The 22,588-nt window shown below is 39.5% G+C and overlaps 2 protein-coding genes across 4 annotated transcripts; both read left to right on the top strand.

Moving 5' to 3' along the window:
* The first annotated feature begins 2,120 nt into the window (after positions 1–2,120).
* Positions 2,121–12,820, top strand: smg8 (SMG8 nonsense mediated mRNA decay factor). The gene is made up of 5 exons (XM_004076823.4): positions 2,121–5,490; positions 7,133–8,033; positions 8,279–8,424; positions 9,991–10,869; positions 11,890–12,820. Exons 1-5 carry the CDS (start codon positions 4,864–4,866, stop codon positions 12,100–12,102), a joined length of 2,766 nt encoding a protein of 921 aa, XP_004076871.1. The 5' UTR covers positions 2,121–4,863; the 3' UTR covers positions 12,103–12,820.
* Positions 12,821–14,560: 1,740 nt separating this feature from the next.
* Positions 14,561–22,588, top strand: kcnj15 (potassium inwardly rectifying channel subfamily J member 15). 3 transcript variants are annotated; one of them, XM_078930808.1, is made up of 2 exons: positions 14,561–14,729; positions 20,462–22,588. In XM_078930808.1, the coding sequence occupies exon 2, from the start codon at positions 20,509–20,511 to the stop codon at positions 21,556–21,558; it is 1,050 nt and encodes a 349-aa protein (XP_078786934.1). In that variant the 5' UTR covers positions 14,561–14,729; positions 20,462–20,508; the 3' UTR covers positions 21,559–22,588. The 3 variants fall into 3 exon arrangements, with proteins under 3 accessions (XP_078786934.1, XP_011482206.1, XP_078786936.1); XM_011483904.4 differs by lacking the exon at positions 14,561–14,729 and adding an exon at positions 15,656–15,923; XM_078930810.1 differs by lacking the exon at positions 14,561–14,729 and adding an exon at positions 18,141–18,275.

Raw genomic sequence — 22,588 nt, 5'->3', positions numbered from 1 at the left:
GCCCCCTAGGAAACCCTGATTTCCCATGTCAAGTCCTGCACTAAACCAACTGAGCCATCCAGCCAATATATAGACTACATTGATACATTAAACCTAATAAAGATATATACTCATAAACTGATTGATATGGATAGATGGATAGACGGACAAACAGACATGACATATTTAAGACCATCAGAACCCTGACTCAGCACCCCAATGGTGGACCTTCCTGTGTGGAGTTTGCATGTTCTCCCCGTGTATGCGTGGGTTTTCTCCGGGGACTCCGGCTTCCTCCCACCATCCAAAAACATGCTTCATAGGTTTATTGGTTACTCCAAATTTAGGACGCTCCCAAATTAAGAACTCGACATTAGACTAGGGGCTAATTTTGGTGAAAAACAATGGATAAACAGAAAAAGTTGTTCTTAATAACTTTAATAATCCAAGTGTCATTTGTACAGTTAACCCCAGATGTTTTCCCTGAGGTTGCTACCCAGGTATTCTACTCGTCTAGTTATTGTATCATTTGACAGACTTATTTCTTCAAACATTTTCTTTTGCTCTGGACAAACAATGTCAGCTACTTTCAGCAAACATTCTTTTCACAAACTCCCCATCACGTAACCGTTGTGTTATCCTAGGCACTTTAACATTGGGAGTTGGGTCATCTAGACCCACTAGACAGTGCTTTGAACGTTTTTTCTTCAATAATTTGTGAACCTCACTGGTGTCCATTACTACATGAAATCTTTCCACCTTTATCCACCTTTGTCATGGTAGGGAGAACACGTCAATGTAAGGGTGGGGTCATCTAAGACAGCACAAGGGTTAAGGGTTTGCTACGGCAGGCCATTTCACAACGCAGCTAGCTTCTGTCACAGCTTGACTTGATTTAGCCATTTTTGTAAACATCTCGTGCGCAGCAAAGACTCGTTGTAGTTGTTGGTGCTTTACTGTTACGACGGTAAATTGAGACAGAATTTATAAATTAGGATTAAATGTTTGTTTTGAATTCCATAAATTCATGAAAATGCTCTTCTTTAAAAGTATTTCACATTTTTTAGAAGATAAGCTGTTTTTCTATATTTGAATGTACTTACAGAAGAAACTAAGTGCTCTTCAGACATGGATTACAACATGAAATGCTGTTCTGAAGGTCTCCTGTCCATGCTTTGGGTCCAGACACACACACCCCTTTAACAGACGGCATTGTGAAGCACTTCACTGATAATAATCCCCTGGGTGAATGGAGTTTATCCAGTCCATTACAGGGTTGAATGAGGAGCTTAGCCTTTTATGGTGTATCATGGAGTTAAACACTCGACCCTGCCTGTAAATAAAAGTATAAACCAGGCGAGTCAAAAAGGAAAAATGCCTGAAAAATATAAAAACCATTCTAACTGAACAATATAGTTTAATTCATAACCACATTCTTTTGTCAAATATGGCACAGTTACGAGCTTGATGACAGATAAAAATGAAAAAAAAAAAGTTTTTTAATAAAACTGAGTAAATTCTACTTAATTGTTACTGGTTCACTTTGGCGAGGTTTTAGAAAATAAAAAGGTTTGTAACACACCAATAGAGACCACTTACATTTATAATGGAACTGGCAACTTTATAAAAACAACAGATAGGAAAATACAGCATTAGCAGCCCGTTTTAGCTCCTCTCCCTCAGGACAATGGAACATGACAAGGAGAGGGAGAGTGGGCGTCAAGCATTTAAAAAGGGAAAAACCTACAAGAAGGAAGAAGAACTAAAAGATGGGCTACTAACCCCTCACTGAGCACAAATGGGAAAGAAAGAATCTCTCTCAAACAACATAAAAAACATTATGTCTTTATCATGCTTTGTGACCGGAACCACATTTACTTTGATTTCGGTCCAATGATATTTTCTCACATCTCTGCAGTTTATCTAGCATGGCTATCTGCTTCATTCTTCTTTCCCCTTTAGGTCCATTTAGCTGCAGAAAGCCACTCCCAAGATATTCTTTTGGAACATCAATGTTCAAAATTATTTACTTATTTGATTATTGGCCAGTGTTAGACTATACATTTATTGGTACAGTTAAGGTCCTGGTAAGACTGAATCTGATCAACAGCTGGAAAACCATAGTGGAAAACATAGAATGTTTAGAAATGTTTATTCATTAATTTCACACCAATTAAAGTAAAAATAAACATAAAATAAAAGGATTTCTTAACTCTACCTCCAGAGATTTTATACAGTTAACCTATTTTGTTTTACAGAAGAAAATGTATCAAATGAATAAAATTAAATTCAGTTTAATAAGTTTTATTTGTAAAGTACCTTTCATGTTAGGAAACAGCTCAAAGTGCTGTACGTAGCATAAAAACAAACAGAAAAACAGAAACACCATTTTCCACACATGCAATAGAATAATAAGACAAACCCCTCATAATATTGTACACTTAAAAAAAGGAGAAATGATCATATATATATTAATAAAAAGTGAAGATATTAGGGAAGTCACTTTATGATCAAATATAAAATAACACAAAAAACTGTCAAGTGTCTGTTAAATGCTAAAACTGTTGTTATTGTAAACGACAGCCACAACAACAAAACTACTACTACTACTATTACTACTGCTACTACTACAACTAATAATAATAATAAGAAGAAGAAGAAGAAGAACAATGATAATCCATCCATCCATCTTCCTCCGCTTATCCGGTACCGGGTCGCAGGGGCAGCAGGTCTAAGCAGAGGTGCCCAAACTTCCCTCCCCCCACCAACACTAAAAACAACTCATTGAATTAAATTACAAAATGTAACCTTAATCTATATTTTGGAATGATATACATATTATAAGCATGTTTGGTAAAAGCATTATATTGCATAAACATAAGATTTTCTTTATTATTACGACAAAACATATATAATAAACCTAATATTAGTTTGGGCAAAACATGATAAAGAGAAAAAGGTCAGGGGGGTATTCCAGAAAGCATGTTTAAACTACCCTGACTTTAGCCCTGAACTCTGGCTGAAATCAACCTGAACTTGCTTACTCTGGGTTTGTCGGTTCCAAAAGAGCGTAATTACGCTCGACATGTTAACCCTGGGTTAATGCGCGTGCACGGCAAGTAAAGACATTCTCAATGGATCGGCGAATTCCAGAGTCACCATGGAAACGCGTGGAGAAAAAAAGAGAGCGCTATACTCTAGGGAGACGGAGTCGGAGATTTTAATGACGGCGTATGAAGATTATACACCCATCAAAATAATTACATGGCTGCATCAGCAAATAAAACAGTTTCTAGCCTGGAGAAAAAGATTGGACAAAGTAAACGCATGAGTTTCCATCTCGTTCAATTGGTAACAAGTAACTGAGTTAAATTTATATAACCTAATTTCTTTCGTCTATCCAATTCAATAATTGTTTTTACAACTCAAATTTACATATTTATCTAACTAAATGTCATATTACTCCAATTCAATTGAATGTTTTTCCATATTAATTTAATTCTTGAACTCTCATATGTCTGAGTTTGAGGTTGCAGATATTCTCATTTTTATAACAATAAAATCAATGAAACAAAATGGATTTGCAACATGAAACATGATTTCAAAAATTATGACACTGACTTTACCTTCAAGTCCTGTGTCGTCAAGTTGAACTGGTGGTTTGAATTAACCTCATCATCCTCTCCCTCCCTCTCACTCATGGTGCAGAAAGAATTAAACATAGTAGGACAAAATAAGTTGGCAAAACAAAGTAAAACAGCTAAACAACAAAACACATTTGGTCAAAAACCCACACTTAAACCGTAATCCTTCCTGACAGGCAAAGGGAATGGTATCCCACAATTCCTTGCGCTGCCAATCTGACAAAAGGCACCAAAGTTACACCTATTTAATTGATTTAATTTGAATGAAATTAAAATAAATGTCTGATAACGACGTGTTATTTTTAAGTTGACTGAACTCAAAAAAATTATTTATCTTAACTGAAGCAACTAATTACGTGGTCGTATCACCGTATATCACCCTTTCACGGCGGAAAAAGTATTATCTGAGCTTCTTCATTCACTAAATCATCTTCAAATGGACACGCCAGGCTGCTTCACCTTTCTGAGAACAAACTAACCTTCAACTAAACCTGCACCAGGTTATGTTAAGAGCATAAGTTGCTATGGAAACTAAGCAGACCCTGAAACATACCTCAGTTTTTGGAACCGAAAGCTGAGGTTATCCGCTTCCTTAGCCTCAAACTTACCCTGGTAACTCACATAACCGGCTTTCTGGAATACTCCCCTGGAAACCAATCTCCTAAATATTTTGAATGAGACTGACCTTTATAGAAAATTTAAGAACACATGTTCAGAAGTGATTAGAAACAATTAGACTATTTAAAGTTTTTGAACTTATCACATCTAATTAAAAGACCCCTACTTTTTTTTTTTTCATTGTATTTCAGTGTTTTATATTGCATTGGTTGTTCTGTTATAAGATGTTGTTAAACTATTTCAAATGTCTTTACATGTATGTACACTATATGAGATTTATTGTGCTTTACTTTGAAAATTGTACTGGAACATGTTAATAATAATAATAATAATAATAATAATAATAATAATAATAATTAACTTTGTTTATGATCTCAATTTACTAACTTTATTTATTACTTTACTATTAACTGACTGTAATACAAAAAATTATTTTGCAAAGTTTTTAAAAAAATTACCAGCAGGAAGTTTTATCTTTGAACAAAGAAAAAAGGAGCGTAGGTGAGAATAATCACAGGCGGAACCGAAGAAAACGTTTGTTTTCAACCGGACGTTTGTTAAGGAAAGAACCGGAAGTGGAGCAGAAAGTTGGTACATTAGTGTTTTCGGTCCCCCGCGGTTGATGATGAAGGAGTCCGGGATGTCTGTGCCGGTCTCAGTGGGGACTCTGCTGCAGGCTGACCTCCAGGAGGACCCCGCTTACCGGGACGACGGCCTGTGTGTGGTCGGTGTTTTTGGGAAGAGCAACATGCAAAGCGGGCCGCTGAAAGAGTCTTTGCTCAACACGCTGGCGGACAAAAACATCTTCCCGATGTTCGGCGAAGCGGAGGATGGCGGCTCGGCGGACAGCCTCATCCAGGCGTTTTACGACCAGGAGAACCGGGTCCTGTACCTGCATCTCTCCTCCGTGTGCGACAGCCGCCAGCTGCTCCGGGCCTGTCGGTCTGTGGGCGCCGACACCAGCCACTCCGACGCCCACGACTTCTGGAAAGGCCTGGAACGACAGCACTGCCTGCATCTGCTGTACTTGTTCTCCGTGTGCCACATCCTTCTAATGGTTCATCCCAACCAGACCTTCGACGTGACCTACGACCGGCTCTTCAGGGCCATGGACGCGCTGCGGCAGAAGGTGCTGCCGCTGATCCGGGCAGCCATCAAAGACTGCCCGGTGTCCAAGGAGTGGAAGCTGAACTGCAGGCCCTGCCCCCCGCGCCTGCTCTTTGTCTTCCAGATGAACGGAACCCTAAAGGTCCTCTTCTAAACGTCCTTTAACAGTAATAATAAAGAGAAATCGATCACTTTTGGGTTTAGACCAGGGTGTAAAATTAAATTTAATATCGGTTGATTATAGGATGCATAGACTTATCTGTTCTTTTTTTAAGAAAATAAAAGCATTTTTTTTTTTTTTTTGCATCAGTCTTTCTCTTTAGGGGTGTACGTTTGGCTTTTAACTGTAGTATTAAACTGTAATATTCTTCAATTTCTTAAAATGATGCCCTTGTTTTTAATAATAAGGGAGATGTGCAGAGTCTTGGCAACCTATATAGAGGAATAAAGTTGATGAGTTGTGTGAAAGAGTAGTTGAAGCTGGACTAAGAGCAGAAGGGAACATTTGTGAGCAGCTGTATGGATTAATGCCAATGCCTAAACTGTTGTATTATATGAGGAAGTCTGGAGTGAGGTGGGGTGGAATTAAATCAGGGATCAGCTCTGATCCTGTTTGCAGTGGTGATGGGCAGGCTTACTGATGAGGTTGGACTACGATGTTTGCAGATGATATTGTGATTTGTAGCCAGAGCAGGGAACAGGTGGAGGGGAAGCTAGAGAGGTGGAGGTTTGCCCTGGAAAGGAGACGAACGAAGGTTCGCTACAGCAAGACGGAGTACATGTGTGTGAATGAGAGGGACCCAAGTGGAAGAGCGATTTTTACAGGGAGAAGAGATAAAGAAGGTGGAGGATTTTAAGTATCTAGGGTCAACAGTCCAGAGTAATGGAGAGTGTGGAATAGAAGTGAACAAGCGAGTGCTGGCGGGTTGGAATGAGAGGAGAAAAGGGTCAGAGTTTCTGCTCAAATGGGGTTCAAAACAAACCGGCTATGCTGTTCAGCCAAGAGACAGTGGCACTGAGGAAAAGGCAGGAAGCAGAGCTGAGATGAAGATGCTGAGAGTGACCAGGATAGATAGGATCAAGAATGAGTACATCAGACGGACGGCTCATGTTAGAGGCTCACAATACAAAACAATTAAATATATTTTTTAGGGGGGTAAAAAGTACTTTTTGGAAACTTTTTATACATCTATTGCAAAAAAAAAGATAAATGTGGAAAAAAAATTGGAGACCCCTAAAGCCTGGGATTTACAGACTTTAAAAACTAAGACATAATTTTATTAAGGTTAATACATTTATTCAGATAGACAAATTATGACTACAAGGAACATTTTACTTATTTCAATTAGTATAAAATTATTTTAAAAAACACACTGATGAAATTATAGTTGATAATGGAGGACATATATGGAAAAGATTAAGCTCAAAATTGCAATTCTCAGCTTTTCTTTATTCAGTTGTTGTGACTCGGGGCCAGGCGGAAAATTTTGCTCTTTGTAAAAGAACATATTTGCGGCGTAGAAAAAAAAAGAGAGAGGGGAAGAGGGAGTGGGGTTGCTGTGCGCCAGCAGTTACGCAAACAAGTAAAAGGTGAATTTCTAACAAACCATTGCTGCTCTGCAGAAACTATGTCCTAGAAAACGGCACAGGTTTTTGATTTGGGCTGAAAATGGCATCATTTTCATTTAGAGACCACTTTGAAAATAGATCAAAAGATGATTGGAGTGACTTTAAAGTGACTAGTATTGTTTTAAAACGTTTTTTTTTATCTAATTCATTTACAGATCTCCAACAGCCCAGAGTCTGGAGGAAACCCTGACAAACCCAAGAAGCACTCTCCTCGGCGGCGCCTGCAGCACGCTCTGGAGGACCAGATCTATCGCATCTTCCGGAAAAGCAGAGTCCTGACCAACCAGAGCAGCAACTGTCTGTTCACTGTTCCCGCCAACCAGGCGTTTGTGTATGTGATTCCCACAGCAGACGAGGATCCGGTGAGCACCTTGCTCACCCAGCTGCGGTCTAACTGCATCTTAACTGACCAGGAACCCAGCGTGACCATATCTGGACCGAGGAAGTACCAACAGATGCGGCGCTCGGCTCGGCAGCTCGGCGGCGGTGGAGACGCTGGCGGTCTGTCGGTTGTCAGTCAGCTGGTGGACTGCAGCCTGAAGGAGTTCCTGTGGCAGCACGTAGAGCTGGTGCAGACCAAGAAAGGATTTGACGACAGCGTGGGTCGAAACCCACAGCCCTCGCACTTTGAGCTGCCAAACTACACCAAATGGGCCAGTGTGGCGTCCAAACTCCATCACGTCTTGATCAGCAACACGGACGAAGAAATGGCCGAACTGGCTGCTAAAGTGCAAAGCCAGTTGAAGGTTCTGGATGGGTTTCTCGACGCTGACTCAAAATTCTCTGAGAACCGGTGTCAGAAAGCTCTGCCGCTGGCTCACAGTGCGTACCAGTCCAACCTCCCCCATAACTACACCACAACAGTGCACAAAAACCAGCTGACGCAGGCCCTGCGGGTGTACAGCCAGCATGCGCGGGGCGTGGCCTTCCAGCGCTACGCTCTGCAGCTTCACGAAGACTGCTACAAGTTCTGGAGCAACGGCCACCAGCTGTGTGAGGAGAGGAGCCTGACGGACCAACACTGCGTTCACAAGTTCCACCTGCTGCCTCAACCAGGTGACGACCTCATGATGACCGCTTTTCCCTTCATCCGTTTTGTTATTGTCCTGGTTTTGCTTTAAACGCCAGAATTCAGTTTCATTCATGACAGTTTCGTTCAAACTGATATTTATGTAAAAGGAAATATATATATTTTTGTGTTTGAAAGTAAGTTTAAAGCTGAATCCTGATCCCAGAGTCTTCAGTCTTGATTTAACTCATAACTAAGACCTTAGTTGAAGATTTCATTCTTCTCTCTGCAGACGAGAAGCCAGACGTGGATCACAACCCTCCCATCCTGAACCACAACAGCAGGGGGCGCTCCACCTCCAGCTGTAACTGCGGCCGGAAGCAGGCTCCTCGAGAAGATCCCTTCGACGTTCAGGCCGCCAATTACGACTTCTACCAGGTTCGCTTTGGGATGCCTGTCAGATGATGACGATACTTTAAAAGGAAAGATAAGACTAAATAAAAATAAAATTAAGAAATACAATAAAAACCCGATAAGGAGTGAATTCTCACCCCCATGCTCTAGACCAAGTTTACTACCACACCCACTCTCAATAATAGTCCCGTTCCCTCTCTAAAAAGTATACATTCATTTTAAGATACACATATACAAACATATAACTACACGTATATAGATAGATACACACAAAGAAACATACAAAATAAAACTTAGTTTTGCGCCGTTTATTTTTGTCACTTTTGATCCCCTCAACTTTAAAATATAATTTTTTTAAGGGAAAATAGTTTTGCTCTTTTAGAACTTGAGTTGGATAGATTTGTACGAGGTCAAATCAGGATCACCTTAAAGTAAATGAAAAAACTGATTGTAAATTTGAAAAGTAGACATTGTAAATTAAGACAAAAGTCTAAATTGGAGGGGGGGGTGGTAAATTCGAAGAAACTGTCCTGAAAATTTGAATAAAAAAACTATAAACTTAACATTGTTACCAAATGAAACATAATTCTTTTGGTAGCAGCTGCTGTTTTCTATTTTTTTTTAGTTTGTTTTTCTTTGTTTTCATCTCTCACTTTACATTTTCAAATCAGACTTTTTGTTTTTGGGGTTGATCCTAATGCGTCTCTCTTCCTCTGCGGTGCCAAACATTGGTAGAGCATTATCACAACATCAGAGGCAGGCGGCGGAAATGATGTCACCATAACGCCTAATGTTCTGGTAGCCAATGGTCTCAACGCCCCGCCCCCGTGTAGAATTAGGACCAACTTCCAACACAAAAAGTCTGAATAGAAACCGTGGATGAAATGGGAGAGATGAAAAAACAAAAATGTGAAAATACAAAACACAAGTTGGCACAATTAAAGTTTTTGTTTGTTTAGTAACAGTTTTATGTTTACAGATTTTTAATCCCAGTTTAAAGTGTCACTTCAAATTTAAAATAATTTTTTCTTCTTCTTCAAATTTTTATTTTTTTCAAGTTTACAATGTACTCTTTCATGGTTAAAGTGTTAAATGTCTCAATTTTTGTAAACTTAAAATCCTTTTTTTCATTCTCTATAAGCTGATTTGGCCCTTGAATGAGACGAGGCGTAACCCTCAGTCCGTTCCAGCTCTAAAAACCAGCAAATGCAGCTGTTTTCTGAGCGACAGTGGCTCAGGTGGTTGAGCGGGTCGTCCAATGATCGAAGGGTTGGCGGTTCGATCCCCGCTCCCACCAGCCAAAATGTCGTTGTGTCCTTGGGCTAGACACTTCACCCTCCTTGCCTCCAGTGTGGCTCCACTGGTGTGTGCATGTGTATGAATGATCCCGGTGATGGTCAGAGGGGCTGTAGGCGCGAACTGGCAGCCACGCCTCTGTCAGTCTGCCGCAGGGCAGCTGTGGCTACATCAGTAGCTACCATCACCAAGTATGAATGAGGAGTGAATGAATAATGGACATGATGTAAGCGCTTTAAGTGTCTTGAAAAGCGCAGATAAATCCAATCCATTATTATTATTATTTTTGTCCAGATGCTGGAGGAGAAATGCTGCGGGAAGCTGGAGAGGATTGACTTTCCGGTCTTCCAGCCCAGCACTCCCGATCCGGCGCCCGCCAGCAACCAGGCCCAGCAGGCCTCCTGTGAGGGGTCTGGTGATGCGGATCGGCCAAAGGAGCCCAGCTCAGCGCAGAGCCACACCCCCGGAGACGCCAGCCTCAGCCTGGCTTTAAGTCTGGGTCGGTCCACGGACAGCCTGGAGCCCTACGGGGACGGAGATGGCCCCGAAAAGCAGGGCCAGCCGAAGAGGCCGAGCCTCATTGATCGCCAGCCTTCAACTGTGGAGTACCTCCCTGGCATGATGCACTCTGGCTGCCCGAAGGGTCTCCTCCCCAAGTTCTCCAGCTGGTCGCTAGTCAAGCTGGGCCCGGCCAAGTCGTACAACTGCCACACGGGTCTGGAGCAGCCCGGCTTCCTCCCCGGCTCCTCCTTCCTCCTGCCGTGGGATTTGGTGATCCGATCTCGATCAGACGAGGATGCGGGACTCTCTGAGCCTTTGGACGGGGGCGCCTCCTCGTGGCCAGCTCCTAACAAAAGCCTCATTGGGAAACGGGGGAGCACTGGAGGCCTTGGCAGGAGCCGCAGGAGGGACGACATGGCCCGGGTCTTTGTGGGATTCGAGTACGAGGACAGCAGGGGGCGCCGCTTCATCAGCTGCGGACCTGATAAAATAGTGAAGGTGATGGGGCCGGGGGGCGCCAAAGATCCCGCCACACGGGTTTTGAACACAGACATGCCGTTGTACATCCCCTCCCCCTCCCAGGGGCGAGGCCTGAAGCCGCACTTTGCTCAGCTGACTCGCCTTTTTGTCGTCGTGCCGGACGCGCCGCTGGAGGTCACTCTGAACCCCCAGGTAAGAGGTCCCGCCCCCAAAGAGCATCAGATCGCATGTTCAACAAAATGTAAAACTGTATTTACTGTTAGTTCACTGTTTCATTAAAAAACACATTAAAAAATGTATAAATAGATAAATGGACCTAATTTCAATCATGTCAATAAAAACTAGAAATAACAACTAATTTAACCTTTAAAACCTATGGTGACAATCAGAACTAGGCCTGCACAATAAATTGAAAATTATTCGTTATCACGATATCAAGCTGCGCAATACGCATATCGCAAAAGTCGGCGAAGATTGTGATAAATGGAAACCTTAAATGCGCTAAAACTATCTTAAGGCAGCTTGAACTATTTAACGAACCAAATAAATCTCTTTGTGCATTTGACCAATCGGGTGGAGCCATTTACATGATTGACCAATCAGATGGAGCCTTTTTATGTTCGCTAGATGAGGGTCATTGGTAGTGTCATTTAAGTTATCTGGACTCTAAATTAAATCTAACTGTTGCAGGGAAATGAAAATAGTGTATTTAGTTGTTTTGCTATTTGTTCATGTATCGCAAGTTATATCGTCATCGCAATATTGATCACTAACATCGAAAAATTGCGAGTTTTCCTCAACGTGCAGCTCTAATCAGAACTGTGTTCCTTCGTCCTTTTGGTCTGCGGAATATTCCACAGCATTTTATTTTAAGAAAAACTGAGTCTTTTAAAATATGGGTTATTTATGGGTTAAAACTATTAAAAGGTGCATTTGTCATTAAAATCAAGAATTAACAATTAAAAGTAAAGTTTTAGAATTGATTTTTAAAAGGCAACATTATAATAAATATACCCATTACAGAACGATGTGGTGGGTTTCTGGGGAATTTTTCAAACACATCAGAGATTTATTTTCAGATTGTGCTGAACACTGGAAAAAACAAACAAAAAAAAGCAAACTTTTGATCTGTTTTTTAAATGTGAACTGATTCCAGAGTTGGGAACTAAAGTGAGAAACTGAAACCTTCTCCAAATCTTTGCTGCTCTCCAGGTGCAGCCCGGTCCTCCTCCCTGTCCCGTCTTCCATCCAGAGCAAACGGACATCGTGTTGCCGCCCGACGGCCTCTGGGTGCTGCGCTTCCCGTTTTCCTATGTGACGGACTGCGGCCCCTGCTTCCCCCCCAAAGAAAACCAGCCGCTCAGCAACTACAAGGTGCTGCGGGGCATCCTGAGGGCCGCCACATCTAATCCTGCCCCACAGTGAACTCTCCGGGATGTGAACTGCAGCAAATGGGCTTAACGGTTACAGATCCTCAGGAGGAAGAAGATCTGCAGTTCAGCCGAGCAGCAAAGCTGCCGTCAGCAGACTTTTAACCTCAGATGATCTTCTCTAAGGTTGTGAAAGTCCATTTTTTCCCCGAACAGAGCAGACTTGAATTGTTGAAAACTGCTGTTGGTCATCTGGAGGTGACAGGAATGTTCCACATTTTCTGTTTGAAAAAACACGTCAAAGCTTCTCTTTTTCTTGTCAGGTGGCTCATCCAAAGCTGCTGAGATATTAAAAGTATTGTTTCATTGTTTTTTTTTTTACTGTTTATAGATTAGTAACATATTTTTTAATTTCAGCTTTCACTCATATTTAAGGTGGATTTTGACCCACATTTACATTGTTGACCAACAAGATTTGGTCTGATTGCTCATGTTAGTCAAGTGAACCGTCAGCCTGACGTTTTTGGAGCTGTTGGCTCAGAGTAAGTTCACTCCTGTGCATCTCAGATGGATAAATGCTTCATCCTAGGTTTCTGATAGGACTTTAATGCGGGTTAAACACATTTTGTACTCTCAAAAACCCATGCAACATCAAACACATGCTTGTTTGATTAGGATAACTCCTTTTTAAGTTCTGTCTGAACCCAATCTGAGTCTGTGTGTACAAATAAGTCATCTACTTTGGGTTTGCTAAATAAAAAATATTAAATCCACATCTACTAGTCTTTATAATGCTCATCATCTATTTTATTTAGGCTAATGGCAGCTCGGGAAAGGGTTTTTTGAATCATTCTCCACAAGAGGGCGCATTTACATCAACGTCAGTGTTTTGTTTTAGACAAATTTAATAAAGAGCTAAGTTTATGTAAATAAAATGTGAAGTATTACAATTCTGCTCTTTTTTTAAAAGCTCATTAAATTTAAAAAAATTCTTAAAACTTTCCTTAATCCAAATTAAAAACACTCCATAAAACAGCTTTTTATTAAAAAAAAAATTCTTTAACCTCTCCTATTGTATGGATTTATTTGCAATAAATGAGGTATACCACCACACTGTATAATTTTTAAATTAAATATGGGCAAAGTTAAGCCTAGACATGTTAGACATCATTGTAATTGCATGTTCAAGCACCAGAGGCTGTTGGGGTGTTTTTTTATTTATTTCTCACTGAAGTGGATTCAGCACAGATTCCTCATCAGTATGCTGTGACTGTAACCCTTGTGCTATCCTAGGCACTTTACCATTGGGAGTTGGGTCATCTAGACCCACTAGACAGTGTTTTGAACCTTTTTTCTTCAATGATTTGTGATCTTCACTGGTGTCCATGGATTACATGAAATCTTTCCACCTTTATCCACCTTTGTCATGGTAGGGAGAACACGTCAATGTGAGATAGCACAGGGGCTTAAATCAGAATATGGATTCATTCTATTTATATTTTTAATTTGTAACACATTAAACTTTTAAATGTTTTAATGGTTGTTTTTGAAGAACAAAAATGATCTGAGATGAACTGTGTTGCAGGAGCCTCAGCTTGCATGAAAATGAAGAGGCCACATGCAAGGTACAATAAGAAAAATTAATACAATTATAAATTACAAAACTAATATTTTATGTATCTTAGCTCTTTTTCTCTGTTGCCAAATATGTGGAGACGTCAAAAACTCAGTCTTGATGCCTCAAGTGCATTTGTTGTCTTAGCTCAGTGCTTTTCAATTATTTTTTGCCAGGCACCCCCTAGGAAAAAGAAAATGTTTCGCGTCCCCCCCCCCCCCCCACACACACACACACACTCACTGCGGAGACAATGTATCAGGTTAGTATCTATAAAAATTGTGTAAGTATCCCTAAAATTGTATCTTTTAACAATAAAAAAAGCAATATAAATCCACTTTCAACAAATATTACATTTATTTTGCCACACAGAAACCGTTCTAGTCTAAAACAGAAGAACAGCTTAACATAAAAAAATATGTTAGTCCTGATTTAAACTAAAACATTTTGACCAACTGAAACATTTGATGCTGAGAAAAATAATACAATCAATAAATAATCTTAAATGTGAATTGGTCTGAAACATTAACACAGCAGCACCAATAGATTTAACGTTTTTAGTTTGATGAAATAGATCAAAACTTGCTGATTTTTTTTTTCTAAATGATGGATTGTTTATTTATGATCTCATAAAGTGCAGCTGTTTTCCTGCATTACCTGCTGTCTTTCTGTCAAATACTGACACCAAGTAAACCACAGGCAGACAAAGAATACATTTTGCAGCTCTCATCTGCATTGTGTTTACATGGAGAAACATTTGGTGTTTCTGTGAATTTAGCAGAACTTCAAGTAATGAGGTAATAAACTTGTGATTTCACAGCTTCTTTAAGCCCACGGACGCACGGACCTCCTCTTAAGGAATGCGGACGCAAAGAGTTTGGTTAATGACAAAGCTAATGAGAATGACTCAAGGTCAATAGAACCTTAAAGAGACATTTCACACATGTTTAACAGCTACTGCTTCCTCGCTGCTTCACTTAAAGTTGTAGATTTCAATTCCAATGAAAGGAAAACATTTCCTTCAGAGTTTTAATTATACTTTTTAAAAACTCGGACACGTCCTCCGGGTGAGTTCCGTTTTTTTTGGCACGTTTACAGACTAAAGTTTGCTGTGATGCTTCAATCTGTCCTTGACCTGCAGAAGCCCTTATAAATAAAACCTTGTTTGGACCTTATTTTGTGAAAAACTTGCTTTACTGACACATTTTTGTATTCAACTAAACAAAATGTTTATTTTTAGTTGTGTACTGTATTAATATTTAAAAAAAAACATTTAGAAATTAAATGTTTATTAACGCAAATGATGATTTTTTTTTTGGGCTGCTCTAATTTCATAAATGTATTTTTGCAACCCATGTGGCTTTAAATCAGTGCAAATGTTTGTCAGGTTTTTCAGCTTTTATTCCTCGTCTAACCCAAGAAGAACCGTGAACATGATGCACTGAAAGAACAAAGACATTCTGAGGTCAAAGGTGGAAGAAATGGAAAAAATGTCAAACTCTAAAACGTTTATTTTAATCCTTCAAATTAAAGAGAATGCACTTTAATTCAGAAATTAGGTGGTAGTAGCATGGTTGGGGTCCATTTTCATGTCTGATTATCCCAAGTTTGATACGTCATTATATGAATGTATAACATTATGATTGTAATGTTTTTGTGTATTATTCCTCTTTGATTGCTTGAAATAAACCCTTTCAAATTCAAATCAAAAGAATCAAAAACTTTGCTGCCAACAGACTGCTGCCTTTTCAACACAAACCCACATAATTTGACCAAATATCAATGTTTGTAATTTATTGAATACAAACACGAAAAAGTGTAAAAATATAGCAAGTCTCTCACAGTTGCACAAATTCCAAAAGCCCATGGTTTGTCCTTATTTCGTGAGACAACTTCTTATTTGTAGTGACAGCAGTTCCGCTTCATAATTCCACTTCAGCGTGTCTCTCAGGCAGTACATCTGGGTTTATGTGTAAAGCAACAACAACCGTGAAGGGGAGAAACAAAATAGTCCTGGTTAAGGTGGGTGGGATAAAAAAAAACAGAGAGTTTTACAGCTCAGCCTTGCTTCTCCGCTCTGTTCATCGAGCGCTGCAGAGGAGTGCCAAAGTTCAGAGCTCACAGCTGAGCTTGAACAAAAGGAGAAAGAAGACACTGAACTATTTTTCTTCTAGTGTAGTTTCACTTCACGTCATTTTTGATACTTAAAGCAAGTCAAATCGAACATTTAAGACCTTTTAAGGAAGGAACTGCAATTATATGTGAGTATAAAAAAATAATTATCTTGAACGGTTAAAGCAAGAATTCACGACCTCCTTCAATGGGTGACAACAAAGTTAACGTTCAACATTCTCAATATTCTGCAACAACAGGATATTTATTTATCATTCTTCTTATAGTGTAGGAATGTTTATTTAAATATCTACAAACCTTTTTCACTTTATTTTTTTAGCTTCAGAGTGACTTTTTTTTAACAAAATGGTTACGTTTTTATCCGATTCCCTACAAAAACATTAGTTTAGCAAAATGTATGATGTCATAGACATGAAAACGGATTAAAATGCTGCACAAATCCACATCTGTCTTTAAGATGTTACTTTTTTTTACATTGAAAAGTCTCATAATGAACTTTCCTCAGAGGCAGCACAACTGAAAGTATTTCTGTGGATAAATTAAACTATCTAGATCTAAAAGTAAATGAAGCTTTACATATTTTTACTGCTTATAAAACCCAGTTTCCATTGTGACAAGAAGATTATGGTGTATGTTTCCTCCACCACCGTAACCAAAGTTTTTTTTTTATTTTAGTCAGAAATTTATTCCCTTCTTTGTAAAGAACAAATTTGGAGAAAAAAGGTCTACATCTGTTTATTAAACATTAGTTAATATATGTCGTAGTGTCATTTTATTGATGTGATTATTCTTTGTTTTTTTATGAAAGCTTCTAGAAATATTTAGAGTAGAGACTCTTCATGATTTAGCATATTAAACTGAATGAGATTCATATCTGTATAGCCATAAGAAAATGAAGTTTAAACTGAAATGAGTACAAATTATTTTATGTTTTATTTCTTTAAAACAATTATGCTTTTTAATTTTATAGTTGGCTTTTTTTAAATCAAAATTGGTGGATTATAGCTTTTTTGACATGCTGAACAATACCTGCACAAAGGAAGTTAAAGACGTTTGTAGCAACAAAATAGGCTATTTAAGTGTACTACAAGAATACGTAGTCTATACTTAAAATAAGGCAGTTTAGTTTAGTTCATCAAATATACAAGAAAGTATAGCAAGTGTACCGTACGTGTAGTGTAAGAAGTAAACTTACTAAGTACTTCTTCACACTAAATTATAACATTTTAAGTTTACAATTTGTAAAGACTGTATAAAAAGTAAACTTCAAGTATACCACCTTACTTTTAGTATTGACTAAGTATACTTGTAGTACACTTAAATAGACTTCTTTTTGCTAAGCCCTTTACATGAAGTTGATTTAATCACGTATATATGAGTATAAGTATAGCAAGTACACAGTAGATATATACATAGAGAAAGTATACTAATTAATAGTTTAGACTAAATTGTAACATTTTATGTTTACAATATAAAGATCAATTATACTTCCACGCTTTAAGTATAGAGTAAGTATACTTGGAGTACACCTAAACCAGGGGTCTGCAACCTGAGGCTCCGGAGCCACATGTGGCTCTTCTAACTCTCTATTGTGGCTCTCCAATGAAAGAAAAGTAAAAAGGTTCTAATTTTAAAAAGTAAATGTGAACTAAAAAGTATTAGTAACATTATTAAAAAGTAAAGAAAACTGACTCAAATTCTATTGAAATCATTCACAAACGGTTGAAGAGCAGTAGCGGTGCGTATCACTCCACCAGCTTCCCAACTATGGGAGCTATAATTTTCCAACAATCAGTTCTTCACAGTTTTACCAAAGTAATACCAAAATACTTTGACAGATTTTTGTGCTCTGTGTACCACAGAAAATGAATTTAAGGTTAATAAACAATCAGAATTGATTCGCATGGTTAGAGACAGCAGTGGAATTTCTAACGAGGTTGTTCAATAGGATTTTAGAGAGTGAGAAGATGCCTGAGGAATGGAGGAGAAGCGTTTTGGTCCCGATCTTTAAGAACAAGGGTGACACGCAGAACTGCAGCAACTATAGAGGAATAAAGTTGATGAGCCACACAATGAAGCTGTGGGAAAGAGTAGTGGAAGCCAGGCTTAGGAAGAAGGTGGAGATCTGTGAGCAGCAGTATGGTTTCATGCCCCGTAAGAGCACCACTGATGCCATTTTTGCTTTGAGAATGTTGATGGAAAAGTACAGAGAAGGTCAGAAGGAGCTGCATTGTGTGTTCGTAGATTTAGAGAAGGCGTATGACAGGGTGCCGAGGGAGGAGCTGTGGTACTGTATGAGGTCGTCTGGAGTGGCAGAGAAGTATGTCAGAGTAGTTCAGGACATGTATGAGAGAAGTATGACGGTGGTGAGATGTGCTGTAGGTCAGACAGAGGAGTTCAAGGTGGAGGTGGGACTACACCAAGGATCAGCTTTGAGTCCTTTTTTGTTTGCTATGCTGATGGACAGGCTGACAGACGAGGTAAGACAGGAATCTCCCTGGACAATGATGTTTGCGGATGACATTGTAATTTGCAGTGAGAGTAGAGAGCAGGTGGAGGAACAGCTAGAGAGGTGGAGGTTTGCTCTGGAAAGAAGAGGCATGAAGGTCAGTCGTAGTAAGACAGAATACATGTGTCTGAACGAGAGGGATCAAGGTAGAAGCGTTAGGTTACAGGGGGCTGAGGTGAAGAAGGTGCAGGAGTTTAAGTACTTGGGGTCAACAGTTCAGTGTGATGGGGAGTGTGGAAAAGAGGTGAAGAGGCGAGTGCAGGCAGGTTGGAGCGGTTGGAGGAAAGTGTCAGGAGTGTTGTGTGACAGAAGAGTGCCAGCAAGACTCAAAGGAAAGGTGTACAAGACAGTGGTGAGACCAGCTCTGCTCTATGGGTTAGAGACGGTAGCAGTGAGACAGAGACAAGAGGCTGAGATGGAGGTAGCGGAGATGAAGATGTTGAGGTTCTCCTTAGGAGTGACCAGGTTAGACAGGATAAGGAACGAGTACATCAGAGGGACGGCTCATGTTGCCTGTGTTAGCGACAAAGTCAGAGAAGCCAGACTGAGATGGTTTGGACATGTTCAGAGGAGGGATAGTGGATATATTGGTAGAAGGATGTTGGAGATGGAGCTGCCTGGCAGGAGGGCGAGAGGACGGCCAAAGAGGAGATACATGGATGTCTTAACAGAGGACATGAAGTTGGCTAATGTTAGGGTAGAAGATGTCCATGATAGAGTGAGGTGGAAAAGGATGATTCGCTGTGGCGACCCCTGATGGGAAAAGCCGAAAGAGAAAGAAGAAACAATCAGAATTGATACTTAAGACGCACTACTAATTTTCTATTTTTCAACAAATTTAAATATTTTTAGTGAGACATATGATTTAAAAAAATGTTTATCTCGGATTTAACTTAAGTTTAGTCAGATTTAGCAATTTCTGGCTGAGATGCACCACAAATAAACTGGTTTGTTATTTTTAATATTGCTGCTGACAGCTGCATTGAGAGGATCCTATGTGGCACAAGGTGTCTTTTATTTTGAAAGGGAGTCATGTGAACCTATGTTAAAAGTTATAAACTATTTTAATAATTTGAAAAAAGTTTATTTTCTTAGTTTTATTTATGCCCAAAACAATAATTAATGTATATGTATGTTAACAATAACATAGTGTGTTATTTTGTTTATGGGTGAAGTCAGATTTTCTGGCTCTTACTGAGTTGTGAACAGTGAGAAATTGACCAGAATGGCTCTTTGAGGGTTGAAGGTTGCAGACTCCTGACCTAAACAGTACACTTAGTACACTTGAAGTTTATTTTGTCAAGTATACTTGAGTATAAGTATAGCAAGTATGCTGTAGACCATGTTCTGCATGTTTAGTGTAGGAACTAAATTTTCTGAACACTTCTTCAGACTAAATTAGAACATTTTAAGTTTACAGTATATATAGAGTATATAATAGGTAAACTTCAAGTATACTTCCTCACTTTTGGTATAGAGTATAGAGTATATTTGAAGTACACTTAAGGCGAATACTTGTTGCCAAGGGTTAGCTTTGGTTACTTAATCTTAGACTTTAATAGAAAGAAATTTGACTGCACATATTTTTAAGTTAGAAACTTGAATTTAAAGGTTTTGTCATATTTTACTTGGTTTTCATGCAATAAAAATCTCGCCACAATTAACTGTTGGTTTTAGTAGCTCATATGAGCTTTAACCCTGCAGAACACAGAGCTGACCTCTATTCTGAGACCCTGACTGAGGATGATTTCTTGCAAGTTCTCATTTGTGCGATCAGGTTTTTTCCAATCTTTAAGAGATCCAGTAATGTTTGGATACATTATAGTTTCACGCTAAACTTCAAAAGTGTTTTTAATCATTGCATCTACAGTAATTTGATTTGATATGACAGTACATCGTCACAGTGTGAGCACAACACGTACCCCACCACAATGCAGTTAATGATTGACCCTGCAGTTGTTAATTAAAAACCTTTTGTTCCTTTAGCTTCACATGTTTGCCAAAAATAGGGACAATAAAAAGTGCAAAGTTGTCTTCAAGGTCAGCATTAACGACTTTGTTGATTACTTTTTCCTTGGTAGAACTCCAAGAGTGTTATGTCAGGAGTGTTAATCTGTCTCCGGTGTTAATCTCACCCTCTCTGTGTTTTTCTGGCAGCTCTTCAGTCTTCACTGAGAACATTAATTAGCATTGCTTGAATCAGGATGGCCGCTAAAAGATCAAAAGTCCACAGAAGAATTGTGTCTAAGGATGGCCACAACAATGTCAAGATTGACAACGTGGAGAGCATGGTCCAGATGTACCTCCATGACATCTGGACTACAGTGGTGGACATGAAGTGGCGCTACAAGCTGACTCTGTTTGCCTCCACCTTCGTCATGACCTGGTTTATCTTTGGGGTCTTCTATTTCTTCATTGGCATGGGGAACGGAGACCTCGACGTTGTGCCGAACTCCAACCACACACCATGTGTGATGAATGTGGAGACTCTCACTGGAGCCTTCCTGTTCTCCCTGGAGACGCAGACCACCATTGGCTACGGCTTTCGTCACATTTCCGAGGAGTGTCCTCTGGCTATCTTCACTCTCGTGGCCCAGCTGGTCATCACCGGCTTAGCTGAGATCTTTGTCACGGGAGCCTTTCTGGCCAAACTTGCTCGACCCAAAAAGCGAGCGGAAACCATCAAGTTCAGCTACAATGCTGTGATCTGCAGACGTCAAGACAAGCTGTGTCTGATGGTTAGAGTGGCTAACATGAGGAGGAGTCTGCTGATCCAGTGCCAGCTCACGGGAAAGCTATTCCAGTCCAACACCACGGAGGAAGGCGAGAAGACTCAGATCCACCAGAGATCTGTTGATTTCTACATGGACTCCAGTGGGGAGTGTCCCTTCCTAATCCTGCCGCTCAGCTTCTACCACATTCTGGATGAAAACAGCCCACTGGCAGGACTGACGGCCGAAAACCTGCACACACGAGACTTTGAGCTCCTGGTTACCCTCAACGGCACCATGGAGTCAACGGCGGCCACCTGTCAGAGCCGTACCTCCTACGTGCCCCAGGAAATCCTGTGGGGCTACGAGTTCAGGCCGGTGCTGTTCAGCACCACCAGCAGCCGCTATGTGGCAGATTTCAACTTTTTTGATAAAGTTCAAGTGAGCGACGATCCTTCCTTCCTCGGCAACAAGAAGGAGAAGATAAAACTGGAACAGAACTATAAGAGGGAATATGATCACCGTCTTGATTTATTGTATTAGTGGGACAGAGGAACAAACCTGTAGAGCAAACAGAGTTGCTAAAGTTTTGTTTTATTCAAAGTAGAAAATACATTTTCCTTTAAAAATACTTTGTTATAATTCAGATTTTCCAAGAAACTTACAGAAAATCTCACCCTATTTATCCATATTTCAAATTTTTTTATAATTAATAATATTAAGATAGAACTTATTTTAACTGAGATCCTATTAAAAATGCCTAGAGAAGTTTGTATTGATGATTTATTCATCTTTACCAATAATTATACTAATATTGACCAAAAGATTGGAGGGTGGCAAGTGGATGGGGGCTTTTTCTGCAGCTCCACCCATCCTTTTTCTGAACCGTTGAATCCCTTTCAGTAGGATGCTAGAGCCTATCCCAGCTTCTGATGGGCAAATACAGGGTAGATCCTGCAAATGTTCAATCAAATGAATGGATGTTCCTAAAAACTTGTACTAATAATCTGTTTTTCTGTAGAAAGATCTATGTTTATCTTCCATTATAAGTGTAAGAATCAGTGGGGAAGCTCCCAATGTGTCTCCAGTCAGAGAATCTCACTCTTAAGTGTACTTTTTATAATGTATTTGTTTGTTTGTACTGTTTTTGTTTTTTGTTTTAACCCTTTGCAAAAAGTAGTCTATAAAAGTGTACTACAAGTATTCTTAGCCTATGCTTAAAAGTGAGGCAGTGTACTTGAAGTTTACTGTTGATATACTATTGCAAACACAAAAGAAGAATTAAAGAATTATTTAGTTAGTATACATCCTACACTACACACACATGGTCTATACTGTACTTTTTATATTTCAGCCCTAGTATACAAAATAAAAAAACTTTAAGTGCACTACTTTTTGCTAAGGGCTTAAAAATGGTCATTTTCAGCTATAGTTGCTTTGGAAATTTATTTAATGTCTAAAAAAGGCTACTTTGCTTGATCTAGTTGCTCAGGGGAAGTCAAATATGGTCATGATGGGGTATCTTGAAAGGTTTTCTTCTGTCTGTGAAATAAAGAGTATTGTTACCGTCTCA

This window comes from Oryzias latipes, chromosome 14 (assembly GCF_053564925.1).
Source record: "Oryzias latipes strain Hd-rR chromosome 14, Olatipes_Hd-rR_3.1".
Taxonomy (NCBI): domain Eukaryota; kingdom Metazoa; phylum Chordata; class Actinopteri; order Beloniformes; family Adrianichthyidae; genus Oryzias; species Oryzias latipes.
This window is presented reverse-complemented; position numbering and strand designations above follow the sequence as displayed.